At 36.7% G+C, this 13,113-nt stretch overlaps 1 protein-coding gene across 2 annotated transcripts in view; it reads right to left on the bottom strand.

Moving 5' to 3' along the window:
- Nucleotides 1-7,619: 7,619 nt before the first annotated feature.
- The window catches only part of LOC136036931 (peroxisomal membrane protein PEX13-like), a 17,547-nt gene continuing 12,053 nt past the window's right edge, over nucleotides 7,620-13,113 (bottom strand). Inside the window, exon 4 of one of the 2 annotated variants that reach the window (XM_065719318.1) lies at nucleotides 7,620-8,116. In XM_065719318.1, the coding sequence (XP_065575390.1) occupies nucleotides 7,713-8,116 (404 nt within the window). In that variant the 3' untranslated portion in view covers nucleotides 7,620-7,712. The remainder of the gene's footprint in view (nucleotides 8,117-13,113) is intronic. The other variant, XM_065719317.1, reaches the window with a different exon arrangement.

Genomic DNA, 13,113 nt, shown 5'->3' with positions numbered 1-13,113 from the left:
TTCGTAAGTTAAATTACCTCATTTTTTCTAATTTTTCAGAATTACCCCCCCCCCCCCAACTACCCCAAAGAGAGTGGATCCGTTCCGGTTATGTTAATCATGTATCTAGGACTTGTGTTTATATTTTCCACCGAGTTTCATCCCGATCCCTCCATTCTAAGTGTTTTTCCAAGATTTTAGGTCCCCCCTCCCAAATCCCCCCCCAATGTCACCAGATCCGGTCGGGATTAAAAATAACAGTTCTGAGACACGATATCCTTCCAAATATCAAATTTCATTAAGATCTGATGAACCGCTTGTAAGTTAAAAATATTTCAGTTTTTCTATTTTTTCCGAATTAATGGGCCCCCCGACTCCCCCCCAGATGGTCAAATTGGGAAAACGATTATTTCTAATTTATTCTGGCTCGGTCCCTGATAGGCCTGCCAAATTTTATCGTCCTAGCTTACCTGGAAGTGCCCAAAGTAGCAAAACCAGGACCGACAGACCGACAGAATTTTTTTCCCGGGGGGGGGGTATATTTTCCGTTGGGGGGTATACTCCATGGTAGATAATTTTCTGCGGGGGGGGGGGGGGTTCTTTCCTTGAGGGGGTATTTTCCGGCGGTTTGTTTTCGGGGGGGGGGGACATTTTCTGTGTGGGGTATTTTCCGGGGGATGCACAAAATAGATTAATTGTTAATTTTAAAAGCATGCTATACTAAAATCGAAAACCAGAAGAAATTTTCGAGAACGGAAAGAAAGCTTTCCAGAGGATTTGTCTACGGATATTTTATAGATTCTTTTTCGTGTATTTTGTGTCTTTATGTATCTGTATTTTGTTTAACTGATTGTGTATCAAACAACAAGCTGTAGACAAAAAATTGGATAAATGTTTTAGGCTTTACTTAGACACACAGCAAATAGCATTTATAATATGCTAGAACATCAACATAAACACTGGTGGGGGTAGGGAGTTACTGAGTCTATTAATGTGGGATAATATGTGTTGATTTTAATTGTTAACTTCAATCTCGAAGAGCTGTTATTATAAATTGAACATTTTTTAGGTCGACTGTAGTATTTTGTAACAAAATTTAGAACCACATGACTAAAATTTTTGTGTGTGCTTCGAAGTATCTGTGATTGCTCTGTCTGAAGAAAAGCACTAGAACTCCTTAAAAAAATGTCAGGACTGGAACCCAATTTATCTGGTTTCTTACGATACTAGAAAATGCAAGCTTTTATCGTAGCCCCGGGTCTCTTTGGGCCCCCAGCAAAGACAATTGTTACCCTGATTTAAAATCTCTTAGAGCACAGGCCAATAGCAAAGACAAAATGTTCGTAAGAACACAAGGGGCAAAAATTATCCCTTCAAATAGCGACAAATTGTCCTATTTCGCTTTTTGATATCAATTATTGGTTCAGATTAAAGCTTGATCTTTAAGCTATAAATAAAAAAAACAAGTTTTTTTAAATGAAAGTAAGGAGCGACATTAAAACTTAAAACGAACAGAAATTACTCCGTATATGAAAGGGGCTTTTCCTCCTCGACACCCAGCTCCTTACGCTAAACTTTTTTATTGTTTTAAAAAGTAGAGTTGCGAGAAAGAATCAAACTTTAGCGCAAGGAGCGGGGTGTCGAGGAGGAAAAGCCCCTTTCATATACGGAGTAATTTCTGTTCGTTTTAAGTTTTAATGTCGCTCCTTACTTTCATTTAAAAAAACTTGTTTTTTTTATTTAATTTCTGAAAGTTTTTTAATTAATGCATGTCTGATTTTGGCTCTCCGTACATAAATTATTAAAATGAAATTTGCATATTAATTCTTTTTTTGGCTAAATGGCTTTCTCTTAGTTTTGATCAGACGATTTTGAGAAATGAGGGGTGGGGAAGGAGGTCTTGTTGCCCTCCAATTTTTCGGTTACTTAAAAAGGCACCTAGATCTTTTATTCTTAACGAACGTTTTTATTAGTAAAAAAAATACGTAACTTAAGAATTAACTTACGTAACAAACTTTTATATTCTTATATTTTTGATTATATATATGAGGGGGCTGGTCCCCTCGTTAATACCTCGCTCTTTACACTAAATCTTGTTTTATCCCAATTCTTTAAGAATGACCCCTGAATCAGAAAGGCCGTAGAATAAATAGTTGAAATTATTTAAAAAAATTTTAGCATAAAGAGTGAAGTGTTTATCTCCTCCTAAATACCTCGCTCTTTATGCTAAAGTATTTTTAGAACCCCTCATATGCCTAATAATCTCTCTTCCTTTTTAAGTTTTAATGCTTCTCCTTACTTTCGATTGAAAAAACTTTTTCATGTTTATATTTTCATTGTTTTTTTTTTATAGTAATGCTAGAAAGTCCTGCGCCCTTTTCATTGAATTTCTCTTCCCCCATGAAATATTCCTCCAAGGAAAGATCCTCCCATATAGCCCCCTCCCCTGAACCCCACACCCAAACCAAAAAAATCCCCCTGATAACGTCGGTACACTTCCCAGTAACCATTACTGTATGTAAACATTGGTCAAAGTTTGTAACTTGCAGCCCCTCCCCCAGGGACTGTGGGGGGTAAGTCATCCCCAAAGACATAGTTATTATGGTTTTCGACTATGCGGAACAAAATGGCTATCTCAAAATTTTGATCCGTTGACTTTGGGAAAAAAATGAGTGTGGGAGGGGGCCTAGGTGCCCTCAAATTTTTTTGGTCACTTAAAAAGGGCACTAGAACTTTTCATTTCCGTTAGAATGAGCCCTCGTGCAACACTCTAGGACTACTTGGTCGATACGATGACCCCTGGGAAAAAAAAAAAAAAACAACAACAAAAAAACAAATAAACACGCACCCGTGATTTGTCTTCTGGCAAAAAATACGAAATTCCACATTTTTGTAGATTGGACCTTGAAATTTTTTCTATAGGGTTCTCTGATACGCTGAATGCGATGGTGTAATTTTCGTTAAGATCCTATGACTTTTAGGGGGTGTTACCCCCTATTTTCCAAAATAAGGCAATTTTTCTCAGGCTCGTAACTTTTGATGACAAAGACTAAATTTGATGAAACTTATATGTTTGAAATCAGCATAAAAATCCGATTCTTTTTATATATCTTTTAGCATCGAAATTCCGTTTTATAGAGTTTCGTTTACTATTGAGCCGGGTCGCTCCTTACTACAGTTCGTTACCACGAACTGTTTGATTATCCCTTTACATCTGAATTTATTTTAAAAAATAATTCCATAAAAGAAGTTTTTCATAGAATAATATAGAACTACGTTAAATCAATGATGAGCAAAAATGAAGTCAAACGATTTTTCTTGCGCAAACCTACAATAAATATCAAACAATAAAGAAATGAAACCCAAAATGAACGGATATTACAATAAATAGCCGATTCAGACTAAAAAGAGCCGAAAGTAATAGGAGTGGGGCTGAAATTAGAGAGAAAAGAGTGCTTGGAAGGGCGGCTGGTTGCCTTCCAATCACTTTTGACTCTTTAAAAGGGCACTAGAACCTTTAATTTCGAATCAAATGAGCTGCCTCCAAAATTCCTACGACAACTCGCTTTCATACAAAGTGTCTTGGCGAACAGACAGTGTGCCCACTTAGCTCTTTACTTAGGCAGCCGTATTGCGCTGCCTATGATTCAACTTCAAAATCAGCGTCACTCTTGATTCCCAAAAGAGATGAAGTTTCAAGTTCAGTAGAGTTTTCGTACTAAGTTGCAAAAATGCTGCGATTTACACGAGATTCTGTCATGTGCAGTAAAACTCTTCGTATACAATTAAACTTGAATTTATTCACTTGTCATCATAGTGGGCCTGCACAATATAGAATACTTATTGATTTTAAAGTTTAAAACTTGTTTAAAACTAGTTGATTGTTGATTAACTTGTTGACGTAATGAAAACATAAAAACTTTCGTCCTCTGAATCCATCAAAAAGAGAAAAGCCCTCATGAGACGACAATCCCCTCGTTTACAGAAAACGCGTCTTAGTTTAAGTTTTAACTTTGCTCTTACCTTTTATTTGAAAAAATCTAATATTAAAAAAAAATCTTCTCGTTTATGTATATTTCATTATCAAAATGTCTTTCCTTATAGTTAAAAGTACTAATAGTATGAGCAGCTGTTTACTTATAGGTCGTTACGACTAACATTACCACATTACACATACGACTAACATTACGCAAGTCCAAAGAAGGGAATGTTTATGAGTCACAAAATTTTTGATAACTAGACTCTATTTTCCTGTACTATTACTTTCTATAGAATATGTTTCAATATATTTATTAAAATCTATAGGCATAAAACGAAATTTAGTGCCATGAAGGCGCTTCTCAATACGCTGAATAGGAAGAATATTTTGGCATGTTATACGCATATGGTGATCCATAAGATTTCTTAGCCGCTGGGGCTGCGTATGATGATTGGTATGAAGGCATATATTTGGATGAGTACTCGCTGGTTCTATATGGGTCTGCATATATACCTTGTCCTCCGTAGCTATCTGTGTATCCATAAGGGTCTTGTTTGAAGTAGTTGTAACTGTCATATATGTTTGACTTGGCTTTGTTTGTGTCTTTCTTCTCAATCTTGTTTTCCTTATTTACCACTGGAAAATGATTATGCAACTTAGAATTTAATTTTAAAATGGAAATAACTAACAGAATTTTGTTCACTTCCGTCGTTCTGTTTCTGTCACACCTAGCTCTCGTCTGACTTCTCCAGACTTTTGAGATAATTACCAAAAACTGTTTGCTAAACTGCCCTCAGAGGAAGTTGAACCCGGCAATTTGGGTTTAATCACATTTTGCCCTTTCTTATCCACATTACCCAATACTCCATTACCCTGCCGATCCTCCCTTTGAGAACAGCTTAGCAAGTGCATTTTGGTGATTATCTCAGAAGTCAAAAAATCTCAGAGATGACCTTAGGCATAACAGTTACTATTGACAGGTCTTATAATCTAAAAGGTCGCATCTCACGTCTCCAGACATTTAAGATAATTGCCAAAAATTGTTTGCTAAACTGCCCTCAAAGGAAGGCTAAACAGAACAATGTGTATTGAATCAAAAGTTAATCCAAATTGCCCCACTGATCTTTCCTTTGAGAACAGCTCATTAATCGGTTTCGGCAACTATCTCAAAATTAAGGAAATCACAGGTACGGGCTTTCGCCATGACGGTGACGATCTTATATAGACTATAAACACATCTTATAGTCTACATGTGTAAAGTTTACATCTTAGCCTCTGATAAATTCACCTTGTTTTTTTTAGCATTTTTAAGAACTTTGGCATACTAATTGTTAAGTACCATACTGTCAGTCGAGTATAAAAAAAAATCATATCTTCATAGCTACAAATTTTCAGAAGAGCAGAAAAAAACCTAAAAACTTTTTTTTCGCCCAATACCCGTAGAACAACGAGCCAAGAGCTCATATGGTACTCGTGACGAGGTTGGAACCTAAAACTGCCTATTCTATATACATCTGCTTAATCTTCCCACCAAGTTTCATCCAATCTCTCCACTCTAAGCGTTTTCCAAGATTTCTGGTTTCCCCCTCCAACTCATCCAATGTCACTGGATCCGGTCGAGATTTAAAATAAGAGTTCTGAGACACGAGGTCCTTCTATTTATCAAATTGCATTAAGATCCAATGCCCGTTCGTAAGTTAAAAATACCTCATTTTTCTAATTTTTCCGAATTAACGAATTTATTTTTCCTTCTACTCCCCCAGATGTTCGAATCGTAGAAGCAACAATTTCTAATTTAATCTGGTCTGGTCCCTGATACCTTATCATGATATCGTATCCAGATCCGGTCCATGATACCTTATGAGCCAGAAAGACTCAGTATGAGCCTCCCTGGCTCATACTGAAAACAACGGGACTACCAGCGAAGTACTGCAACCTTTTCGAGCAGCTCCACGAAGGGACTGACAGCTGCGTTCAAATCAATGGCAGACGTAGTTAAATAATTTTATATCTATTCCCTGTCAATAAAAAAGGTATCATCCCTATTTTGAACTGTTTTACTTTCGTCATAGAAAGGCAGTGTGGTCTTCGAAGTTATCTACGTCGAGTATATGGGGTTAAATGTGTCATCGACTACGTTATGACTCGGACCATAAACCGCCTCCAGTTTGGGTTGCATTACGGCGATAGAGTAATTTCAGACGCTGACTATGCCGAGGACCTTGCTCTTGTCTCCGATTCACCGTCAAAGTTCACAGAAGCCCTACAGATCCTTGCTGATGAAGCCTTAAAGATAGGGCTGTCGATTAATTGGGAGAAGACAAAAGTGATGTTTTTTGAATCCCGTAGCTCACCGCGTCCCCCGCCAGTCCTAATGGCCGGTGACAAACCAGCTGAGATTGTTGAGGAATTTACATACCTTGGCTCTATCCTCTGAAATGACGGATCAATCCTCCAAGACCTAATGCACCGAATTGCCAAAGCCTCAGCAGTAGTGGGAAGACTAAGTGCCCTTTGGAGGAAATCTTCTATCAGCCGTAGGACCAAGATGCGCAAATACAATGCTTCGGAGGGATCCGTGCTTCTTTACGGAGCCGAGACCTGGACAGCCACTCAGTCTGTGCTTAGCACCGTAAATATAGCCCAAACAAAACATGTTCGCCACATTGAAGGACTACACTGGCACGATTTTGTTAGCAATGAGAACCTCCTGGCGTCAACTGATCAAACGTACTTCTCAATCCAACTCACCCAACAAAAACTACGCTGGTATGGACATCTCCTTTGCATGCCCCCTGACACTCCCGTACGAACGATTTTTTACTTTTATCCCGTGCTGCATGGCAGAAAACGCCCAAGAGGTCATCCCCCAACCAGATGGAAGGACACGACTAGTGCCTTCTTAGCCATGGAAAATATTCAGGAGGACGTCCACATGCTTGCAAGAGACCGTTCTAAATGGAGGCACCATGTGGCATCATTCTCGACACCGGAAGCATTTCGGCAGGAGTATTTAAGTCACGTAAGTAAGTCAAGGTCCCTGATACGCCTGCCAACTTTCAGCGACCGCTACATTGATCATATATCTAGTTTCGGATCTTCTTCATATAAAAATTGAGGTGGTCTGGAATTTGAACCCCAGACATCTCGCACCCTAAGCAAGAATCATACCCCTAGACCAGCAAGCCACACTTAAGAAGAACAATCACTTGTTCTATCGGCAAATAAAATTCTTCTCAACTATCTCGTTTGCTCGCTCCCCCTCCCAGATGGTCGAATCGGGGAAGAGACTATTTCTAATTTGATCTGGTCTGGTCTCTGATACACCTGCCAACTTTTATCGTTCTAGCTGATCTGGAAGTGCCCGAACTAGCAAAACCGGGACCGACAGACAGACAGAAATTGAGATTTCTATATGTTATTTGTTAAATACCAAGTGCCATAAAAATGGATTGATATCTAAAATCAATACTTATCAATACGCTTTTTTGTACAGTTATCGGAGGGGAAACAAAAAATTTGTTAGGTTTTTTTCTTCTCTTCTGAAAATTTACAATTATGGAGATACGACCCTTTGATTCCCGACTGACTATAGTTTCCACTGAAAATAACCTTTTAGAAGACCCATTTACAAACCGCTATCCCATTGCCTCTGCGATAGCTCCAATAAGATTTTTTAATATTTGTTTATTAAAATCTAACTGCATAAAATGTTATTCAACTAGTTAATAACGCCTTCACATCCTCAATAGTTTCAATAGTCGGATGCGGTATATGATGAACCGTACGTCGATCCGGGATAGGATGAGCTGTATGTTGGTGCAGAATATGGTGATCCGTACATAGGTGCGGCATACGAAGAGCTGTAAGATGGTGCAGCATATGACGGTGTGGCGTAGGATGAGGTGTAAGAGGGTGCAGCATATGATGGTCTGGCATAAGATGATGCACCATAAGATTTCTTAGCCACTGGGGCTACATATGAGGATTGGTATGTGGGTGCGTAATGACTGGCTCCATATGGTTCAGCATATGCACCTCCATAGCTATCTTTCAATCCATATGCGTCTTGTTGCTCGAAGTAGTTATAGCTATCATAAATATTGGACTTGGCTTTATTTGTGTCTTTCTTCTCGATTTTGTTTTCCTTATTAACCACTAGAAAATAATAATACTACAAATTAAGGCTTAGTGACAGATCCAAAATTAATAGGGATTATATATTTTAATGAGCCCAAAAGAGAAACGTATTTTGCAAAGTAGAAAAGCGGAATTAAAATCCGAAAATATTTGTTTCAGGTAAAAATCGTCATCTTTCAACCTTCACAGATAAAAATCTGTTAAAATCAAAATGGCCAGACAATTATTTTGTCCATAATTTTTTTTACCACAGAAAATACACAGGAAAACATCCTAGGAGCACAGGAAAATCTTTTAGGCACAATATTAGACCTACTCATCAACTTTTTATTTGGAATTCTGTATTGAAAATCTAACATTTTTTTAAGTTTGTTAATTGAAACATCATGTGCGTAAAATATTTTTTTAGAATTTTTTTTGAATTATTTTATTTGTGACAGCAGCCCTCATTAATTTGTTTAGGGTAAACATCATGTATCCAATCAAAAATTTATTGTATTTCCAAGATACAGCATTAGTAAAACATGGTTTGAACAGAGCCGCTCCAAAGGGGTCACTGGTTCAGCTGGTTCAGGTACCGCAGCTGAGTGGGGGTATAGTGGGGATATGGAATCACCCAGTTTGATCAAATTTGCCGCTTTGGTTCGGTTTCCTTGCTTACATTTGAGATGGAAGGAGGGCGACATAATTAATTTTTCCCACAGCGATACCAATCTTACGGACGGCGTTGGGCTTGGGCAAACGTGGCGTAGCCTCGGATAGCTTGAAATAGGTTTGATATGACACTATAAATCGAACAATCACTATAAATTGAAGTTAATGTGGAATTAGAATACTTAATAATCAGAGGGGGCTGAAATTAAATGCTTTTTATTGAGAAACGTTTTATTTTTTCGAATATTACAAAATGGAGCTGACTTAGTATGTTAATGGTCTTTTCAGTGTAGGGGGAAGCAATAGTCTTGAGTGACCCTCTCCTACCCCAGTAAATGAAGACTTCTTGATATTCACAGTACTTTGTGAATATCTTGGCATTGACATATTGAAGTTATTAAGTTTCCAGCTAATTTAAGGCTCTACTGATTTAGCAAGTTCTTGGAGAGAGTAAAATGTATCAAAGAGCCTTATAGCAAATTTTTTGAATAAACAAGTCATTTTTACAAAAAAACTTAATTGACAAGTTTATTCAAATCTTATTGTTTAGATTGCTAGAGCTGACTTACGGTTTCAAGTCATAAAATAGCACGGTGAAACATTTTAACGTTGACCAGACTCAAAATTTCAGCAAAACCATATCAACAAATCAAGAAATGAAATAGACCTGCTGGTGGCAAACCGAACTTTGTCTCTGTCATACGAACGTTTGAAAAAATAATTTTAGCTTAATTTACACCGATATATAAACAAACATTAGTAATTTGTATTACAATACTATTGTGTATGTATAGTTCATATTTATGGGGATATTAAATACTCATCCTTAACTTACAGAAATGTTCTCACACAGTGGCCGAGAAGAAAAAATCTACGAAGAATGCTTAAAACGCTGCTACTAGGTGTGCAGTATTCTAATATCTTTGGAAACACTAGATGATAATGCACAACACAATCTTTTGGCCACCGGGACTTTGCGTGAGGATTATTGTGTAGGACGATACTGTGATGCATACAGGTTAAATCCATGTGCACAAATTTTAATTCATATAGAATGAAACTAGTCTTATAAACAATAATCAATGTCATATTGAGTTTAAAAAAATTAGTGGTTTAATGGGGAATTAGAATAAATTACTCAAAGTAGATGAAATACTAGCTTGATAGCTTGAAATATTATCGAAAAATCATACGAGTATTGAGTTTTTTTGGAAGGTGAGGAGGATTTTTCGAAAGCTTTCTTGTGTACGTGCCTATGTAATGCAAGTTTAACTTTAAAATGCAACTGTTTAGTTCTTGAATAATTCCTTATCTTGCATATTGATCTCGTTAAACAATGTGTAATAACATCATAGAGAAAATAACTATGGCCTAAAATGTTGTCATTTTAAATGTTGTAAGCTAAAAAAATTTCAAATTTTTCTACAAAAACTTTTCCGCAAGGCTTTTTTCATTACCTCTTTTATGGGCAGATTGAAAATTTTCCTTGAAAAGTGTAATAATTTTCAAATTTTATTTGTCAAGCCTGCTCAAAGCTATTGAAACCTACTTCAATCCTGCCCAATGCCTTTTTTACTACCGTTGGGTCGGGGGAAGGGCAGAGAACCAGTTAATTTCAAGTTTAGTGTATCAAATCTGATGAAAATTATCCGAAGCTTTGTTTAGCTTGCCCAATACTATTTTTTTTACTGCTGCTGCATCTGAAGAAATCCAAAAGTTTCTTAGTTGAATGTTTCAAACCTGCTTAAAGTACTTCAACGCTGCATCAAGCCTACAATCGTATAGCTTCCCAATTTTAGGTATGAAGCTTGGTCAAAACTGGTCAAAGCTACGCCAAGCCTGCTGAATAACAGTCATAGTGCAACCGCATCTGAGAAATCTAAGCATGTTTTTGTTAGTGCATCAAAACTGCTTAAAGCTGTGAAAAGCTACATCGAGTTTGCCCGATCCTTGTTTTATATTGCATATCGAAAATCCAATAACTTTTCCAAACGACGCATCAAACATGCTCAAAGTTTTCAAAGCTGTATCGACTCTGCCCAATCCCTGTGCATCTGATGACGATGGATATACTGCTGTGTCTGAGAAATCCTGTAATTTTGTAATTTGATGTATCAAATCTGCTTAAATCTGTCCAAAGGGCTTAAGCCCAGTCACTAATTTACTTCTACTACCTCTCAGGGATACGACAACTTTTTGATTTGAGCCATTTAGCCTGCTGAAAGCGGTTCAAGGCAGCTTCCTGTCTTCCTAGTTTCTATTGAACTGCTGCTGCTCTGGGAAATACAATAATTTGTCAGTTTGATACGCCAAACCATTCTAAAGCTGTTCAACGTTAAGCTAGTCCTACTGAGTCCTTGTTTAACTGCATTAAGACATCACTACCAGTTACCTCTTACGTAAGATAGATTTAAAGTTGAAAACTTAATAAAGTATATTCAAAAATAAAATTCGAGTTTCTTGAGCCGAAGAATTCAAAAGATCGTTTAATATAGTTTTTTAAAACTTCTATTTTGTCAGCAGTGTCACTTGTTACTATGTTAAAAATAAGGTTAGAGAGCAATGATTTCGATAATTCAAAATTCGGCACAGTAGATATTGAAAATTTTGTAGGAGATTGAAAAAAAAGTGAAAAATTTATTCATTGCTTTTTCTTATGCTTTTACAATTACTGAGAAACAACTGCTTTCAAAACGAATATTTTTTATGGTATATGAAATATGTTGAAAATAATTTGGCATCAAAAGTTCCGATTAAGATAGTCTTAGGAAACATGAGAAATTTTAAAGCCATAGGAGTCAAATAAGCAAGAAGAAAAATTAGTCTATAATTTATTTTTGTTTGAGGGGTTGGGACGTAAATTCAACTTTTCTAGAAATCTTTTATGACATGTCTTTCTTTTTGTCTTGTGGTGGCGCAGTGGGTTTGACCTTAGCTTGGTAATACGGGACCCAGAGATCGAATTATGTTGCAGCAATGCGCTGCAGGGCCGACGCAGGGACCTTAGTGGTCAAGAAGCGTCGTTAATCTGATACAATACAATACGCTATCTTCTGGAATTACCGGAACAAACTGCCTCTGAAAAAGCAGTATGACCCCAGGAATTTGCTACATCTTAGGCTAGCTACCGTTAAGGCAGGGAAAATTTTAAGCAAGATGGAACATGGAAAGCAAAAATTGGCATTAAGCCATTTTTTTTAAGCATATGAAGGCCTATTATATGCGGTCACTTTAACTAGAGTAGAGTATGTTCAATAAATGTTAACTCACTTACAAATTGAGCTTGAAAAGTTCTGATAACTTCTTTAAGAAGTTTCTTCTTTTTTGTTTGTGTTTTTTTCTTATTTGTCGTTCAATCAAAATGAGGCCAAACATAGCACAAAAACAAGCAAAATGCAATCAGGATTACATTTCCTGTTGCTATCAAAATCGCTGTATAATTTTGAACAAATTTGGTGCAAATTGCTTAATATTACCTGGCGCGAAATTCTAGCTGATATTACCATCACAAATTAAAAAGGCACAAGCAGGCTCTTAGTTAAAAAGTGGCGTAGATTGAGCTTTATTTTTGAAACGTAATAGAGGTCTAGGGTAAATAACTGAATCTTTGACACAGCCACATTCTGGCTGGTATCACGACTTCAGACTGTGGCTAAAATTTGTAGTTTTTTCACTCCGAGTGGTCAACTGCTAAATGTGTTTGATTAAATATTGAAGAGACAATCAAAGAGAGTAAAATAGAGTAAAGTACATTTAAAATTAATAGCCTACACTAAAAATCAAAAGCAACGGCGAGCTATTAAATAGTCTCTTTTTTCCACTAGATCAGGCACAATCTTGTCATTCAGGTGTAGGCTACATGGAGGAATTTTATTTGTAGCGGGAAACACAGTATAGCTTAAAAAATTGAGTTATATTGAAAACGTAAAGAATTATAAGGGGAATCTATTAAGTCTCAGAATTTTCAGGGGCATGGGCCCTTCATGCGCGAATATCGTCAGCTGCCGTAAATAGAAGAAGAAGAAGAAGAAGAAAAAAGAAGAAAAAGATAAGAAACAAGGATAATAATATTCCTCCTTATAAAGAGGCTTTATTTTAAAACTTTTTTTAAGCAGTTCTTATATTTGAGCACTCGAAAGCTTTATTGTTGTTTGATTTTTTTTTTTTTTTTATTGCTAAAGCCGGCTTGGTGGAAGTCTTTGCTGAAATATCTGCTTTGTTTTGTATTCTCATTTACTGGCTGAAATTTTACTCGCTATTGTTTGTGCTTCTCTTTCATCATTTTAGATTCATCATTTTTATTCTGGTGTCTTGATTCATGAATTTAGCTAGTGTAACCTTAGAACATATTTACATTAATT

Source organism: Artemia franciscana, chromosome 16 (genome assembly GCF_032884065.1).
Source record: "Artemia franciscana chromosome 16, ASM3288406v1, whole genome shotgun sequence".
In the NCBI taxonomy this organism is placed as follows: domain Eukaryota; kingdom Metazoa; phylum Arthropoda; class Branchiopoda; order Anostraca; family Artemiidae; genus Artemia; species Artemia franciscana.
Note: the sequence above shows the minus strand (reverse complement) of the source record. Positions and strands in the feature narration are given on the sequence as shown.